An 18663-nucleotide genomic window follows, 5' to 3' on the forward strand; every position below is an offset into this window, starting at 1 on the left:
TCCAGCTAACAGCTATTTCAAATAGTACAAAGGAGCTGGATCCATTGCTATTATCACAAAAAAGTTATGCAATTTCAAAAGATACCTTTTGTCTGTTTCTTAACACTGCTTAAGACCTCAGAGAAAGTAGTGGGTGTTCACATTCAAGACTTCAATATTCATCACATTCACAAAAAATTAAGAAACAAATCATCCAGTTGTTGTCATTATTTCAGAAAGTTCTGCTCACTTTTAGGGTTGAGGCTTAGCCACCCTCATTCAGCATACAAAACCTGGGATAACATAACCAGGAAGCAAAAGCAACTTCTCTTCCTGCTTAATATTTTGTCTCCCTTCCAATGTTTTCATTCTTTTGCTTTTCCAGAATGCCCCCTGTGGAGGTATAGATGCTTGAATGAATTAATAAAGCAGAACAGGCCAATTTTTTGTACTTTCAAAGGAGGTTCAGGCTAACTGACTATCACATATGCCTCTTTCATGCTATTGGTAATGATGCATAGGCTATAGTTTGCAAAAGAGAAAGATGACCTCTCTACCCGGTAGCATTACTGCCAGCCCACTAGCATTTAGCTGAACCAAAGGAATCTTTTCTGTGCTCTGAACAGTGAGTCCTTCTATTCTTTATGAAGATTCAAGTGTTAAAGTTGCTATTCATGGTGAGCATTGAAAGTCCTATCTGACTTTCAAGGAACTGTCCTGGCCTTTCTCCCCTTGATGACTTAGCCTTTTGTTACATTTTTGCCTCCAAACTGTTACAGTGCAGTTGAAGTTCTGGGACATGAAAGAGCAGAGCTGCAGATCTCCAGCATGTTTGCTCACTCCAAGTGCACAGAGAGGGCTTTCAGTAGTTTACCAAGACAGCTCACTACTCAAAGCCTAATGAACACCCACGGTCTGGGGAATTTCATGTTTCCAAGGAAAACTTGCAGCCTTCCCTTTCCTGTAGGAAGAAAATCTCCCTGCTGTGCCTTACTCAAGAATCCTGGCTCTGAACAAGCCTGAGTGGCTGTATGTACTGCTGGGAGTGATTGCTGCTGCCATCTCAGGTGGGGTCCACCCTGCATTTGCTGTTATATTTGGAAAAATCATTGGGGTAAGTTTTTTTGCAAAAGGAAATTGCAGTCCTGAGTCTCCCTGATGCTCAGCCAGTTGTCTCTATGTAAGACTCTGGGTGGGAGTCACTCGTATAAGTGGATCCAAAGAAAAAGGGTTAAATGTTGAAGTGACCCACTAGAGGCAGAACCTGGTAGAACTGTGTGTGACTAGCAGAGGAAAGGAGGAACAATAGCTGGAGCTGGATGAACAAATTAGGGAGACGTAGGTTAAATGGAAAGCTGGATTGCTTTCTGGCTCTCAAAAGAAAGTTGACTGCAGCCTGATTTCAGGATCCAGGATAATTGCTAAGAGAAATTGAAGTAGACAAGTTTCTTGAAACGAAGGCTGGTTTATGTAACTGGCACTCCTTGTCTGTGTACTCATTTTTGTGTGTGTCGTGGTGGTGGTTTTTTTTTTCCTTGCACAGGCTTTTCAAGAAATAGATCCAGAAAAGAGGAGTAAAAACACTTTGGTGCTTTCTTTAATGTTTCTTTTACTTGGAGTGATTACCTTAGCAGCATACATAGCCCAGGTAAGTGTCACTACACTGAAATGTTAGAAGTTCTTAACTCCCCAGCAGGTTGCAGGTATAACTCATGTCAATGCAGTTTGAGAAGCAAAACACCAATCAGAGCTTACAAAAACATGCAGAAATGCCAGGGTTCTTCCTGAGATATGTGGGTTTTATTGATGTGTTTACTTGAAGACATATGTCCATATTTGCTGTTGCTTTAAATGAGCCACTGAAGGCGATGTGGATTCAGCATGATTGAAATCAAAGATGAGGGTCTGGCCTTAAGTCAAAGTTAAGACTGACGTTTCTTACTGACAGTCTGTAGGCTCTTGCCAAAGTATAAAATACACTCTTTCCATAGCAGACATTCTTTTTCATAGCATCAAACTCCATCGTTTGCTATCCTCTTATGACTGCTCCACAACTTGCAGGAAATGTTTACTGCACATTGATGTCCATATCATAAAATCTATTGGTTTGACTGCTGTGAGAGAATGTCTCTGGTAGCAGTCAGAGTAGGGAGACCAATGACTAGATAGGCTGATTTATCTTCTGATGCTGCTGAGGCATACGAATAAGGCATTACAGCAAAGCGCCTGCCTTCTGTGCCATGTTGCTTCCTTTCTGTGGGAAAATAGAGTTTCAGGTTCCAGGAATGTGAATGGCACTTTTCCCAAGACTTACATGTGCACAGGGGCTTGTAGGAGACTTTTGGTGTCATTGCTTTTGTTTTGAGGCTTTATAAACAGAGTTAAAGCATCAGATGAGACAATGTGACTCTCCTTCCTCCCCCAGGGATTCATGTTTGGGAAGTCCGGGGAATTACTAACAATGAGACTTCGCTCTTTGTCCTTCAGAGCATTACTTCAGCAGGTATGAATTATGCAGCTAGTCTATCACGAGAGCCAGATGGCTTTTGCAGACTATTACAAGGTACACATTGGGTTGCAATTGTGTGGTCTATAGGAAAGAAAACTAAAACGTCTCTTCTACTACTAGCTTAGAAAAACGTACACATTTTTCCAAAAGTCTCCTGTCCCATGTACAGTTTAGCTCAGTGCCTCTACTGCAAATAGTCTAATTTTGAAGGAGTGTTGTTGCAAATGTGCACACTTCTGACACACTAATATGAGCAGTTTGCAGCTGTCTGTGTGTGCAAGGATGACCAAAAACATTTACTCTCCCCTGGCTTGAGTAGTCATGATGCAAGTATGTAATATATAGGTTTAAGTCTAATCTGTTTAGTTCTTTAAATTTAAATCTACATACTGCAATCCATAGCAAGCAGACAATCTGATAATTTTTTACTGCAAAAAAATCAAATTGCTCTATTGCCTCGTTACCTATGAGAAGAACAAAGTTACTTGTGTTAAACCCTTCCTATTAATTTGTGCAATTTCGTGTCACTTGCATAGGAGTCCTGAAAATGCATAACTTGACACCTCACACAAGCATTTGGGATCAAGAAGCTGTTTGTCCATAGAAACATCTGAAAGGGACTAGGACAGGGAAAAATTAGTGACTAGAAAAAAAATTGCCGCAGCCTTTGGAGGTAAAAGGGCCTCATTTCCTTTCTGTATGTACAAATATAGATAAACAATTGCTTTTCTATAGTTACTGGAACAGATAATTTATAAAAAGAGAAAAGTTAACCTCTTTAGGCCCAAGGAAGGACTGATTGAATGGGATTTATAATAAAAGTTTCTAAATAGGCACATTAGAACATTACAGCTAATAACACTTTTATTGTGATCAATTAGATGTTCACAACAGAATTGTACTTTCAAGGCTTTTTCTTTTAGTTTACTTGGAAGATGCTGACTGCAGAGGAGAAATATTACAGTTAACCATCATGACTTGTGCTTCCATTTCCCTGTATGCTACCTGAGCAGGAAATGTTTCTTCACTCTATTAGTAATCCTGATAAATCTGAAATATGGTAAGAACATGTAATGTTTTTAAAGAAAAGTTAATAACAGTGTCTTTTCTTGCAGGATATTGGATGGTATGATGATCAGAAAAATGCTGTTGGTGTTCTGCTAACTCGGCTTGCCACAGATGCTTCCCAAGTCAAAGGGGTATGCTGATTTTTTTTTGTTTGTCTTTTAATTTTTTTTTTACTGACAAATATTAATTGTAGTTGCCACAGGATACTGAGATTATTTCAGAACACAAGGAAGTAAATCTGCCCCACAGACTGGCAGGTGTATTTATATAGCATGCTGTTGACACCTTGGAAATGGCTTCCCAGCTGATAATTTATGAGAACTATGAAAAAAATCAAGCAGATGTTCATGTAACTTTCATTTCCCTCCCTTCAAATCTTTAAGCTAAGTATATAATAACTGTAGACCATTTGACCATGCAAAGTGAAATCTGAATGTGCTGGGGACCAGAATCGGTAGACCCTATGTTTTTACTCTCTGTGATGGGTGTCATTTGAGTACTATGAAGAAGTTGCATCTGCATATGATACAAAGCTTTACTGACCTTAATGAAGATAATTCTTCTTCCTATTCCCACCAAATGTGCTTCACACACAAGCAGGCCAAATGGTAAGAAATGGCCCAGCATTAATAAAGTACATCAGGGAGCATGATGACCAAAGGAGGGAATGATTCCAGGTGCTGTTATGGGACAGATGGCCACTGGCAGGAGAATATGGCACATTCTATGTAATTCTTCCTACTGCTCACCTCATCAGTAGTCCCTGATGATCTGCCAAATGTCTCTGTTTCTTCCCTTCTACCTGTAAAAAAAAAAAAAAAAAAAAATGTGGGGAGGGGGAATCACTGCAAGGCTTGTAGGGGAAAAGTTTTCTGGTTTAATGTCCTTCTGTCCTTCAAATTTGTGCATCAAAAACCCTTTAATACCTAGGTTTTTCAGTCTCAGTAGACTTTTGTTTCTCTCTCCTGTTCTCCTTCCTTATGAGCTAGTAGTGAGAAAATAGCCTTTGACAAAACTTAGTCATTTTCATTTCTAAAAGTTCCAGTTTGTTTCAGTGGCATTAAACTATATCACCCTATCAGGGCAGGAGATAAGAGGGGTGCACAGGGTCCCCAACTACAAAAGCCAGTTAAAGGCATGAATTGCTCTCCAAAGCTATCGTGTCCTTTGCAGTACTACAGAGTATCAGTAAATAAGTACTGTGCTTCATGCTGCGCTGGCTGAAGTTTCCAAATCCATCTTTATGTGCAGGCCCTAGAACACATGGCAACAATTCACCTTGGCATTGGTTTAATTATTACTATTTTAAATTTTATTGAACAAGAAAAGTCTTTTCAGGGCAGGAGTCTGGCAAAAGACAGAAGAATTTTTCTTCCCATCCAAGGATTTTTGTTTTTTCCATCAAGACAAATTTTGGAAGATGAACTATTTCCACAGGGCTGTTTTCAGACCTTTTTTCTGTAGAACAGAGCCCACCCGGATGCTGAGTGCTAATCATCTCTCATTTTAAAAGTTCTTGATGAAAAGGTTACTTAAGCTGCGGGGAGACAGGAGTTCATCTTTCCCACTTGTTAACCCTGCTGAGATAAAGCATTTGTGCAGAGTGGCCAGATTCAGGGTTTTTTTTTTTCTGAGAACACAACCCCAGGTGCAGCAGTGTAAGAACCTGAAGATGAGTAGTTTCCACCACCATTAGTGGGCTGGGTCAATGGATGACTGTTGTTAGAAGCTCCTCTTGCCTAATGCTGGGCATCCACCCGTCAACGTGCTCTACTGTGACAGTCGCCACAGTCTCTTGTTCCTCAGGTAGAGTAAGAAGTCCCAGATATGTATTTCATTAAACAACTGCCATGACCAACTGTTTAGACTCCTTTAACCTCTCTTGAAGGCCTGAATGCTGGCAGGTAAGAGGAGCATCTAGGAACAGTTACGTAAATAGGTGCATAATGTCCACACACATGACCACGTGTGGTTTCATTTTTCCAGCTGAACCACTGGCCTTGACTGTGTAGCAATTTCAAGTGGTGATATAAGTGACAAAAAGAGAATCTAATGACAGATATTTGGGGGTTTCTGGGGTTTTCTTAGGCAACTGGAAGTCGACTTGGACTGATGACTATGACTGTCTGTACCCTTCTGACTGCCATCATTATTGCTTTCATATACGGCTGGCAGTTGACTTTGCTTATCCTGGCCTGCATTCCTTTCATTATTGCTGCAAATGCTGCAAGTGTTAGCGCTGTGTCTGGTCATGCCGCCAAGGATCAAAAAGCTTTGGAAGAAGCTGGAAGAGTAAGTTCTCCAATTTTAACTACATGGTTATGGTGTGAGATCACTTTTAAGGACAACACTGTAGCTGTGTTACAGCTGACTCGATTATCCAAGATAAGTGAAGTGGGGAGAGGAGAGGATAGGACAGGGTGGGGGACGAAGGGAATGTTTATAATATCTCCAAGAAAAGCAAAACATAGATAACACAAAACATCTGTAAATTAGGTTATAAAAATGCATTTGAAAGCCTCCACAGTGAATTTCTGGGCAGAGAGAGTTGTAACAGCAGCAGCCCCGGAGCTGCTGCACCTTGTGCCTGGGGTGAGCAGCGTCACTCTGCACTGCTCTGTGCTGCAGCCAGAGGCATCGCAGGGCTGAGCCACCAAGCCCTGACATTGCTGCTTTTTTATTCCACTATAAAATATAAACCATTAGTGTGCAGAAGTGTTTCAGGCTACTGTCTTCATTCACCAGATAGTGCTCTTCCAGGAGACAGAATAGTACATGTGAAAGTGCCAGCTGTGCCCAGATGATTGGAGTTTGTTCCTATTTTATTGGATAAGGTTTAACTAATTGGAATCACAGCCCAGGGGTTAGGGCAGGGGCTGCTGACGCTTCCTGCATGTGGGCCCAGGGTTCTGAACTCAAATACGTTGTTGGCTTCAGCCTCCCCTTGTCTTGCGATTGTGGGGTGAATAATCTCATTGCTCTGGGCTTTCCGTCACCTGGTAACAAGACCTCAATCTGCTCTCTTAAGCAAACACTTTCTGATCTAAAATAATAAATGCTAGATAAGAGACACTGTTTAGGAGGTATGTTGTAGATTGCAATTGTAAGGGATTACCTCTTATTTGTTTTATCTCCCAATTTAGATTTCAACAGAATCAGTTGAAAACATAAGAACTGTAGCTTCGCTGGCCAAGGAAGAATTATTTTTTGAAAGATATGTTACAAGTTTGAATGGTCCATATAGGTGGGACTTTTTTCTGTAATAATTCTTTCTTTGTACATTTTAGTCTTTCAGATTTATTATAAATACATTTCTTGAAAACTATACAATACCCACAAGATTGGGAAGGATATCAATAACCATTTACATAGTTTTAAAATGTGTTCAAGCGGTATATTTTAACACACATTCTTAAATGCAGAGTGAAAGAATATTTGCAGGATTAGCCTTGTCATTATGCAAACACTTTATAAACTGCACTCTCTGCTTATGTGTTACAGAATATTGTGTTTGCTTGTGTATGCCTAGAATATAGGCGCTATATATATATATATATATCTGCAGTATACCTGATTGATACTAGTTAATGCAGGAACTGACAGTTAACTCTTATACCACACTCTTTATAACATAAACCAGCTTTATTCCCCTCATATGACTTTGAAACCTTGAAACGAACGTCATATGTTTCCCTTGTTTGACCCACCACATCTCACTGTCTTGTTTCCATTAAAACACATTTGAATCATCAGGGATGCCAGATTTTTTCTAACTCCATTTTATTTAAACAAAATAGCCCAAAATCCAATTTGTTTCTTTCCTCCTTCAAGGTAACTAACATAAAAGAAGGAATTGAAAGTAATGCATTATATAACCTGTCCTCAGCCAAAACAGTGTTAAAATTCAGTTTCTAGTGAACTGGTAATACTCCCAGTTGTGGACAGGATGTTCACCTGAACTGTCAAAGATCTCAGATTTACAGCTCAGACTAGAAAGGAGATTTCTGTTTCCTCAGAGAGCATCCTAAACCATGAGGACAGAGAGTACTTCAGATTCTGATTCAGTGTGCATTCAATTAGCTACACAAAATGAAACTTCTCCAGAAGGATGGATTGAGAAATAGAGGCTTAGTCCAAACCCCTGCGGGGATACCCAGCAATACATCCCTATTCCGAGTCAGAATGAGAGGTCTCTGCTCGGTTGGGAAAACCTGGTGGAAAACCACAGGCAGCTCTTAGCCTGGGCTGTAGCCTGCTTGTTTTCTTAATAAAATGGATCACATGTGGTAGTTGGTTGGTTGGTTTGATTTTGCTTTTTTGTTGTTTTGGTTTGGTTTTACTGTGTTCTAGTGACCTGCCCTGATACAGTAAAGCAAAGGAAGAGATTTAAGATAGCACAACTGAGGGTGAAAGATCTCATTTCTCTAACTTTCTGTCCTTAGGGCAGGTCCATGCCACAGTGCAGGATGCTTTTAGAGTCTGGCAGTGGTTGTTTCTGCATGTGCACATATTCTGAGCTTGTTTGTTGTGTTTTCAGGGGGTGAGTTGTATTGCTTGAAAGCTTTAACTCAGAAATCTGGCCATCCCCCAGCCAGTGTTTGCTGTTTCTGTTTTACAAGTTGTTTACGGAAAATCTCTTCCTTTATCAGAGATTCTCTGACAAAAGCTCCTTTATATGGATTTACCTACGGAGTAGCTCAGAGTGCAAACTACTTTCTTAATGCAGCAGTCTTCAGATTTGGGGCATGGCTCATTGCCCGTTGTCTGACCAACTTTGAAAATGTATTTATGTGAGTATACTTTATAAAATGTAAAACAAAAAAAAAAAATAACACGCACAGTGGTTTCAATGTTTCAATGCATGCAAATTATTTCATCTAATTACAGAGGTAATGGGGTGTAGAAATTCAGGAATTCAGATTGGTTGGGAGTGCAGTTTGGGCAGAAGGGTTGTTTTGGGGAAAGGTGTGTGTTTGGGCAGTGAAGAAGCAAGCGTGTGGCTGTGCTCAGCACACCTACTCTGGAGAAGCCTTTGCTGTTTGACATTCCTTCCAGGCAGAGGGTAGTGCATAGAGAGGTGATGTGACACCACTGCTCATATATAAAGTACTTCTAGGAATAAACAGAACTTCCTAATTCTGGATGACATCTTGGGGGGTGAGGAGCTCTAGAAATGTCATAATCTAAAGATGATTAAAAAGTTTATTTTGAGGGTTTACTTTAAACATGAGGAAAACAACCCATTGTTCTACCTGAAATAAGTGCTGGTGCTTTGTCTCATATTTTTTAGAGTCTTCTCTTCCATCATATTTGCAGCTATGAATGTTGGTCAATCTGCTTCCCTAGCACCAGATTATGGCAAGTCTAAAATTTCAGCTCAAAGAATCTTTAAACTTTTGGACAGAAAACCTATAATTGACAGTTACAGCGAAGAAGGTGAAAAATTGGTAGGTATTTTTTCAGAAAAAAACCTTGAAACAAAATAAATTGTTAATGATTTATTGTCTTAAAATTGTATTCATAGTTTGGTGGATTTTTTTAGGATATCACAAAAGACAGACATTATACAAAATAGTGGTACTGCCTTGTTATTTTTAATGGGTCATATTTTTTGGTTTTTGGTCAGAAGTGTATGCTCTTAAATGTAGTATTGTTCTGAATGAGCTAAAAACAAACATTACTTTTCATTGTACTGACCCACCTCTTAGATGGTTTCAGGAAAACGTTAACAATGTCAGTTGCACTCACAGTAGTGTTGCCTTTGTAAGGGTTTACAAGAGAAACGAAATAAAAGTGGATTTTTCTACCATTTAGGTAGATAAGAGAGACTAGCTCCTTCAGAGACAGAACAGTTTTGCTGAAATCCATCCTCCTACAACTTTGGAAACTCTTACAAGTAAAATGTGCTCTTGTGATGTCAAAACTACCTTAATGAATAATCTGGTTTGCTCTAAAGTTGGTGGGGAGGTGAGAAGGTAGGGGGAACAACAAGAAAAACAAAAAATGACAACAGGAAAAAAAATCACACCCAAAAAATCCAAAAAACTCACATCTAAAACAAAATTGTCATTGAGGAAACTGACCTCGGCACTTCTCAAATTTCTGCATGAAATGCTTTCTGTTTACATGATCTGGAAAGATTACATTTGTACATCCATCTAAGTTTAAAATGTACTTCCTGTGTAGGTTTTAGACGGTAGACCCTACTCAGGAAATGATGATCCAGTTTCTATAACATGAAGCTCATACACAGCCTTTAAAGTTGTGAGCGCACTTGTCTATCTTCTTGAACCAGGGCCCTCCAGCACAGACATTGAAAGATTTGGCAGAAGGTATCTGGTAAAATAAAACTTAAATTAAAATATTGCTAATATAGACTGGACTCAAATACCAATGATGCCTGTGACTTCTGCAAAGCAAAGCTTTGAGCCCATTAAATTAGATCATCAGCTGCTATGAGAGCACTGTGCTGGTGGTGCTGATGGTATGGACATAGGGCTGGCTCCTACCCCAAACGATAGGAGAGGTAATAGTCTTGATGTGTGCCCCCTTCTTTCCACTTGTGCTTAGAAGTTAACCTGGCTAGAATGGCTAATTAACAACTATAATTGCTGTTTAAAACACAGCTTGTCCTACAGTCTGTAAATTACCTCCCAAATAATTTAGCGCTGATATCTAATTAGCTGATCTTGATCTTGTGTTACATTGGTTCAAATTGTGCTATCTGCAATGTGAGATCAGGAAAGCAAATGCCAGAGATTATATCAAGAGTAGAAGTGCCTCAATTACATGTGTCAGAAAGGAAAAATGTTAGCATTGTTTATTTGTCTAAAGATGTTCTTTTCAAATGTGAAGTAAAAAAAATATACAAGAAATGGCATAGAACTCTTTCTGCAGAAGGATCTAGGAATTTACATCTGCAGATCATCCCATAAATAATGATACTACACTCAATCCAATATGTAATATAAAAAAACTTCAAAAGCAGTTTTGAAAATACCCTCCTAAACTTTCTTGCAAGTTCTCTCATTTCAATAATCAAGTCTTACAAATGTTATTATAGTTAAAGCTAATAAACACTAATATGAGCATGTGAACTCTATTACTTTTCAGAGCAATTTCGAAGGCAACATTGAATTCAGAAACATCCATTTTGTATATCCAGCAAGGCCAGAAGTTCAGGTTTTGCAAGGACTCAACGTGAAGGTTAACAAAGGACAGACTCTGGCGTTAGTAGGAGGCAGTGGCTGTGGCAAAAGCACGTCCATTCAGCTCTTGGAGAGATTTTACGACCCAGTGGAAGGACAAGTGGTAAAAATAGACTTGTGTGGCTAGCAATAACAATTAAATCTACAGAACTCTGTCTTCCAAAGTTTCAGAGGCTTTAAATGATTGTAGCAATACCTCTGGAGAAATGCCTTTTTTAAGAGGTGTGGGTTACTGAGGTTGTGGCTCCAGTGGAGCTGTAGGCAACCTCAAGACCCCTGTCATTGCCTGCTCCCTGCGTTAGACACACATGCCAGCATGGCCACCCACGTTGGCACGCTGTGGTGGCTCAGGGCGCTCATCTCAATAGGGAAGAGAATGACGGGGTCACACTGCATTACCTCCCCAAAGCTGCTCACAGCCTGGTCACGTAGGGGCATTGTGTTCATGTCATTTGCTTGTCAAGTATATAAGTCATCTCATTAATATGAATTCACATATTAGGGACATAGATACATACTTCAGATAGTACAAATGTAATCCCACACGGATGCTACTGCATCACCGTTGGAGGATTGCAACGAGCTTTATGATGCAGGCGCCATCCATGGGTATAGAAAGCCCAAGGAAACCTCTTTGGAGGTTTTAACATTGAGTTAAAGGCCTAGAGCTGTGAATCACAGAATGTTAGGGATTGGAAGGGACCTCGAAAGATCATCTAGTCCAATCCCCCTGCCAGAGCAGGAACACCCAGATGAGGTTACACAGGAAGGTGTCCAGGCGGGTTTTGAATGTCTCCAGAGAAGGACACTCCACAACCTCCCTGGGCAGCCTGTTCCAGTGCTCTGGCACCCTCACTATGAAGAGGTTTCTTCTCAAATTTAAGTGGAACCTCTTGAACCCATTACGCCTTGTCTTACTGCTAGTTGTCACCAACAAGCTGTGTTCAGCTTCTTCAAGACAGGCTTTTCCATGAGGTTCCCAGTGCTTTCTGTGGTCTAGTAGGGCTGGAAGGACTGCAGGAACAGCCCGCAATCTACACTGTGTTTCTGTCTGCTGGGAAATGGAGGCAAAAACACAGACAAAATTAAAAACTAATGAAAGGAAATACTTGATCTATACTGCTGGTTCTTTTCCATTTTACATGCAAAATTTGCTTAGTTTCAGCTGGGAATCTAACACGTAACAGGCTTCCTCTTACAATTCATGTTTCCTGTTTACAGTGTGTATCTGTGGTTGAGCTCTGTAGTCAACTTGGCGTAATTTGTCTGTTGCTTTTTCTAGTTAGCAGATGGATTTGATACCAGATCTTTGCATTTACAATGGCTGAGGTCCAGATTTGGCCTGGTGTCACAGGAGCCCATTTTGTTTGACTGCAGCATTGCTGAAAATATTCGCTATGGAGACAACAGTAGGGTGGTTAGTCAGGAGGAAGTTGAAAAAGCAGCTAAAGCAGCTAACATTCATTCCTTCATTGAAAAACTGCCAGAGGTAAGAGATAGTGACCTTCTCTTCACAGTGAGATTAGAGATTTGGAATGATATAGAGAAATTGAGGTAACACTCATGTTATTGAAATAAAAAATAAACATTTCTGTTTCCCTCAGTAGGAAAAAATATAGGATTTATGTTTAAAAATGTCGGTGTATTTCAAGCTATAAATCCTCCTTGTTTTATTCAAATAAAGGCACTGACGTTCCAATGAATATAGGGGTAGACAAAACAGAATATGAGGGGAGGGAAATAAGAGGACACTCTATGTACAAGTAAGTCCTCACAATTTTTTTTATATTTTTTAATTTGACAGCAGAAACTTCTCAAATTACTCTTAGCAAGATTTTTTTTTTTTCTCAAATAATTCAGTACAAGTAAATGCTCTATTTCTAATTGGATGTGCATGCATCCGGAGTGTTTCTTAAAAAATATGAAGGGGCAATAAATCAAAAGAGAATGACACAGCCCTTGACCTTCATGCCTGCCAAGATTTTGGTTCTAACAAGGCAAAATATTTTGATAGTTTGTTTTCACTGTAGTTCTGTGTAACTTGAAAAGGATGCAATGATGCTGCAAATTATTTCATCTTCATTACTACTAATGACATTTGGGATTCTTTATTAACTAGTAATGCAGGATCAAGTTCTTCATGTATATGTCATGAAGCACTAAATCTCTAGTTACTCTTAAAATCATATGCTCCTCAGCAGGTGTTTGTGGACAACTTATCACTATATTGCTGGTGGCACCATTGAACACCTATTCCAGTCTTTAGGGAAGTAAGTTTTCAGACCAGGTATAGATATATGTGACTATAAAGCTGTACATATAACTGTTTATACTAGAGGTCTTTATAAAACCTTAGCTTTATTAAAACCACTTGCACTATTTTTTCTTTTCAAGGTGGAAATACCTAATCATTTTTATAGCCACACATAAAACTTTGCTTTTCTAATCTTCCTTCTCTAACAGTATTCACAGGCCTTCTTTTTTAATTTTTAACATCCAGAAATATAATACCCAAGTGGGTGAGAAAGGAACACAACTTTCTGGAGGTCAAAAACAAAGAATAGCAATTGCCCGTGCTCTGGTTCGTAATCCTGCCGTTCTGCTTCTTGATGAAGCTACTTCTGCTCTTGACACAGAAAGTGAAAAGGTGAGTAATGATTATTGTATGAAATATATATATCTATGTACTTGGCTAGTTGCTTTCTGTAAAATAAAATCAAGGCAAACATGTTGCAAATGCTCAGCTGTGAAACAACGGGGTGTGTGTATCACGGCAGCTTTTCCAGCTGCAGACTCTGAATTGAATGACACTAGGAAGCTGTGCATATCTGCTAAATAAACAAGTAGAAAACCGCAAGATTTTAAGTAGAAAACACCATGAGGAGCTGATACTCTTTAGCTGTATTTGATGCTAAATACTGAATTCATGTTCTGACCCAAACTGGATCCCCAAGAACCCACTTCTCAATGTCTCATGCTTGTTTGATCAGTCCCTCTGACCTCAGTGAGAAACCCTGTTGAGTGAGGGTCTCGTGCATGCACTGCCTTGTATATCTATGGGAAATATCTTCAGGTGATAACAAAGAGTAAGAAATCAAATGTGTTTCCTATGACAAGTGAAGGCTTTCCAGGTGCTAACAGCATTTTCATGACATCTGTGTGCAGATCGTCCAGAAAGCTCTGGATAACGCCCGGCAAGGTCGAACCTGCATCGTCATTGCTCACCGCCTGACGACCATACAGACTGCAGACATCATTGCGGTGATCCAGAACGGCAGGGTGGTTGAGCAGGGCACCCACAGCCAGTTACTGGCAAAGGAAGGACAATACTATGCCCTTGTAAATGCACAAGTCTCTAATTAGCACCATTTGCACATTTTTTTTACTTTTTTTTTTTGGCTGTATCTGTGTTGATGGAGCAGGGACCGTGCATTGCAGCCTGGTTGCTGTAGCCAGTGTAGCCTTTGCCTCACACACCTGTGGGGATGAGCAGTGCATGCCCGGGGAGGGGTCGTGGAAGGTGCATGGGGGAGTCCCAGGGGCTGAATTTGCTGGGCAGTTGGGGGGGTCGTATGATCTGGAGGGAATGAGACGTGAAGTAGTCTCATCCACACCATGGCTGAAGTGGGTCACCGTGTTCTTGTTGCTCCCCCAAACCCTGGCCCATATCATGTGCCGTAGACCAAGGCAGTACCAGAGTATTACAGTGGTTAAGTACCATGAATAAGCAGTGAGTTGGAGCTTGTGCTTGCCCCTTGGATTTCTTCACCAGCCAGATGCAGCCATAAAGTCGTCTTAATTAAAGATGACTGTCATTCTTACTGACTGCTGAGATTCCAAATATAGGCATTTGTATTAAATTTAGAGATAATGGGTTACATGCAAGGGCTTGTTGGGGTTTTTCCCCACTACATTTCTACATTCCCCACTACATTTCTAATATTACTGTGCTTCACACATTTCTTAGAGATCAAATATTCTGTTTCAGACAATAATTGTAATAGGTACAAGCTTTCTATATACGGATAAAGTGACATAAAAGATATTTTATTATTTTATTTAGTATTTTTTTTTAATTGTTGACCTAACAGATTTTAATCACTCTTTGCATCCATCAGGGTAATTTCAAAAGTCCTGCAGGAGAGTTAGAATGGCTTCTTTTGGAGTGGACTCATGTCAGCCATGTAAATAGCTTTTCTTCAAAAAAATAAAAGTGATTTTCAATATGAAATCCTTTATTTTGAATGGATATGGTGTTTAGAGACATAGTTTAGTGGTGGACTTGGTAGTATTAGGTTAATAGTTGGACTTGATGATCTTAAGGGTCTTTTCCAACCTAAGTGATTCTGTGAATAATTTTAAACACTGTTCGAAGTGTTGGTAAAACTTGTTTACACATGCATTTTAATAATTGGTTATTCCTCAGGGTGCTGCAATACATCCTTCAACAGTTGAAGAATATGTACTGTGTAGTCAGAGTGACTCAGCAGCTGGTTGTTTTGGTGGGGTTTTTTTTTTTGGCTGGATAAACCCAATGGCAGCATTTTAATTTTCCAAGGCTTTGCACGTGGCTTTGGGTTAGGATTTATGGCCTGAAGTACTTTATAACTTCCAGATAACTCTGCTCAATTGTAGCAGACGAAACTTACAGTAATGACTATCTCCTTTGCTCATTTCAATTGTTTTCCGGCATCAGGATCCATGAGGGGAATAAAACACACAAAAGAAAACAAATTCTGGTCTTGGCTTTGCCAAAATAAATACAGTTGCTCTCCCTCACAGTTTTTCTCAGGGACTGTTACAAGAGGAGTTATCACTCATTCAACCACCTCTCTTGCATGACCTCTTCACTTTCTCATGATAGGCAGATACTACAGGAGGTGCTGCCCTGATTACATTCCAAATTATCCAATCTAGGCTTCAATTAATTCCATTTCCCTGTTTTTGTTTCTGCACTGGAGCTAAAATTACAAGCAGCAGAGTCTGATTCTCAGTTTTGAAAATAAAATACCTTCCATTTTAATCCAGAAATCTTTTGGGGAAAGAAAGAGTTATTTTGTACTTTTGGGTTAGATTATATATGGTTTTCATTACAATCATGATGAATAATACATGTTTATAATATTACAATTCATTACAATCTATTGAAGTAACAACTAAGACAAAGTAAAAACTAGAAATTAATTTAAATAGAGATGGTTGCTAAGCTAAGGCTCTGTAACATAATGAATCACCTAACATCTGGGGCTAGTTAATGGAGCATCTGTGGAAAACACTCTATTCACATCCATGCAGATAACGGAGAAGAATCCAAAATGTGCTTCCTTGCCACCGGCTTGGAATTATTTACTAGCACAGGGGCAAAAGGGGTGAGGAAATATGCACCATTTGACCTGGAAGGTGCTGAAAGAGCTGCAGCATGGTTAGCCTAGAAAAATAAGTTCTATGACTTGTGTTTCCCCTCATTCGCTCTTTCAGAGGTTAACATTACCTACCATGGAAAGAAAAGTAACTACGCTTGCATCCCTTTTGGCATGTTCCTTACCCTAGTTTACATAGAGCATTGTCATGCTGCAATAGCTGGACAGACTCAGTACCAGCTATGTACATCAAGGATTGTTCCCTGTGGAAAGGTAGGTGTGGATTTTGGCTGGAGCCAGAAGAAGCAGGTGCCAATGTCGTGATGGAGGGAGTGTGTGTGCACTGCTCTGGGCTCTAGCAGCCAAATGGGGAAAGAGCAGTACCAGACAGATGTGCCTCGGGGACATCCTCAGTTCTTACAGGATTATAAAGGGGAAATAAAAGCCACAATTGAAGTAAATAGCATTGATTTATTTAAATTCACAAGTGAGATGTTATGTAACTTAAGAACATACTTTACTGATTTATCTCACTACAAACATACTACTAGCCACATGTAGCACAGCCTTGTTTAAAAGATCAGCTACAGATCTAAGAAAAACACTGGACAAAAACAAATCCTACCCAACACAAAAGAGATGATGAGCAAGCAAATAAATCAAAATGCCAGCCACCTGTGAGAATGACAAAAAAGCACAATACTGCATGCCTGCTGAAAGACAGACTGAGCTGGATGACTTTACTGACTCCATGAGCTATAAATAGATTAATATGCTCAGCTTGTAGGCACTAATAACAAACTCTGATGGTTTATTTCGGACCATCCAAGTCACCTTCCCAGATGGACGTGCCCATACAGCTTGCAGGCTGGCTCTGATTAAAAGCAGACCTAAATTCAGAGACAAATGCATGTTAAAAGCACCTTTTCAGCACCAGACCCTAGACTGATATAGACATCAAAAGAATTAGTCCTGACAGAAAATACTATGAAGACACATCTTAAGAGCAGAGGATTCATCAGCCCCATGGCTCTCTATCCTCTGCTGCCATCTACCCTGACTGTTAGAGTTAAAAGACTTCCCTTATCCCTGCCCAAGCAGAGCTTGTGTTCTCCAAACATGCCCACAATGTGGTGAGTCACTGCTGGTGTCACTGGGGACCTCACCTCCAAGATGAATGCCAAGAGGATAGTGATGAAGGAAACTCATCAGCCCGTGCTTGTCATGGAACACCAAAGGCCTTTTCCATGACTAGATGAGAAGCACTTAGCCCATACACTTGCTTTGTGCCAGCACTGATCTAAGCCTCCAAGGGAATTATTAAGGTATGATGTCCCAAAAAAACAGATTGAAGACTTCAGTAAAGGCACTCATAAAGGCATTTTGGAGAAAGAACTGAGAGTGTCTTAACCACTTGAGCCCACCGTAGTATCATACACAGCTGTTAAAATTGATTAAAACTTTGTAATCATTAGTCTAGTTAAAATGTTAATTACTGATGCAGACTGAAGCCCCAGAGATGGGATAAGTAGTTTACAGAAACGTGTGAACTAGAGGGCACAGGACTTGATTATCCTTATGAGCTCAGAGAGTTAATTGTCCTTTTGTTCATATGATCATTGGAGTGCACCAATCCCAGTGGGTGTGGATGTTTCCCATTCCTGGATGTGTTATTTCAGTCTGAAATACCTGACAGCAATTTGGGAATAACATTGTTTGCAAAACATCAAATGAATAGAATGTTTATCATCACGTGTTTTTTTCCCAGACGTCTACTTTCCTCTGCAGCCTATACAATTTCAATTTATATTCATCTAAAACCTGTAAAGTATGCGTCCTCATAAAGAAGTTATTTAATAATGCTGGTTATGTGGCAAGAAGGAAAGCTTTCCTTAAAATTTCAGTTCACCACCCTTGTACTTTTAGAAACGATTTTTTTTTTTTTGAGAAGTGAGAAGAAAACAATTAGAGTTCTTTTAGGGTGAGCTGAAATACTAAATCAATGTGTCTTTTTTTTTTTCTGGATTAGATGTATAAGTTTAATTAAAATTTGGAGAGTTTGCAAAATTCTACTAAACGATCTGTGACAGGCAATAACCAACCTGTCCTTTCTTGGCTACCATCAACACACATCGTACCACTGACTTTTCACTTATGTGTTTGGAAGTGGGAATGTGTCTGGCTGAGGGAGAGCTCAAAGGGCTCTTGTCATACTGAGCTTTAGGAAAATTCTTGTCACACTTGAGAGCTGGCCTATTTAAATGTTATCAGTCATTTTTTTCAGCTAATTAGGAAGGAAATTGTTAAGAAACCATGCAGGATCGTTAAGGTCCGTTCACCTGACATTGCTGGAGGGTTTGAGGTGAAACTGCTCTCCTGGACTGTTTCTGCTGTAGGAAAATAGCTGCCCTTGTAACACCATTTAAAAAAAATAAATAAATAAAGAGTGGGGGGGGGAACAGATATTGATGATATTGATCTGCTAGATCTGAGATCCTACCATATAGATACCAGTAGGACAGTTGATAACCTAGTGCTG

At 39.7% G+C, this 18663-nt stretch overlaps 1 protein-coding gene across 1 annotated transcript in view; it reads left to right on the top strand.

The window, feature by feature from the left end:
* The window catches only part of ABCB5 (ATP binding cassette subfamily B member 5), a 35510-nt gene extending 21383 nt beyond the window's left edge, over window positions 1-14127 (top strand). The window contains exons 17-28 of the mRNA XM_065628615.1: window positions 947-1093; window positions 1523-1627; window positions 2405-2482; window positions 3604-3687; window positions 5645-5848; window positions 6700-6800; window positions 8206-8346; window positions 8847-9003; window positions 10670-10867; window positions 12047-12253; window positions 13265-13411; window positions 13930-14127. Coding sequence (XP_065484687.1) covers window positions 947-1093; window positions 1523-1627; window positions 2405-2482; window positions 3604-3687; window positions 5645-5848; window positions 6700-6800; window positions 8206-8346; window positions 8847-9003; window positions 10670-10867; window positions 12047-12253; window positions 13265-13411; window positions 13930-14127 — 1767 coding nt within the window. The remainder of the gene's footprint in view (window positions 1-946; window positions 1094-1522; window positions 1628-2404; window positions 2483-3603; window positions 3688-5644; window positions 5849-6699; window positions 6801-8205; window positions 8347-8846; window positions 9004-10669; window positions 10868-12046; window positions 12254-13264; window positions 13412-13929) is intronic.
* The last annotated feature ends 4536 nt before the right edge of the window (window positions 14128-18663 follow it).

This window comes from Caloenas nicobarica, chromosome 2 (assembly GCF_036013445.1).
Source record: "Caloenas nicobarica isolate bCalNic1 chromosome 2, bCalNic1.hap1, whole genome shotgun sequence".
Taxonomy (NCBI): domain Eukaryota; kingdom Metazoa; phylum Chordata; class Aves; order Columbiformes; family Columbidae; genus Caloenas; species Caloenas nicobarica.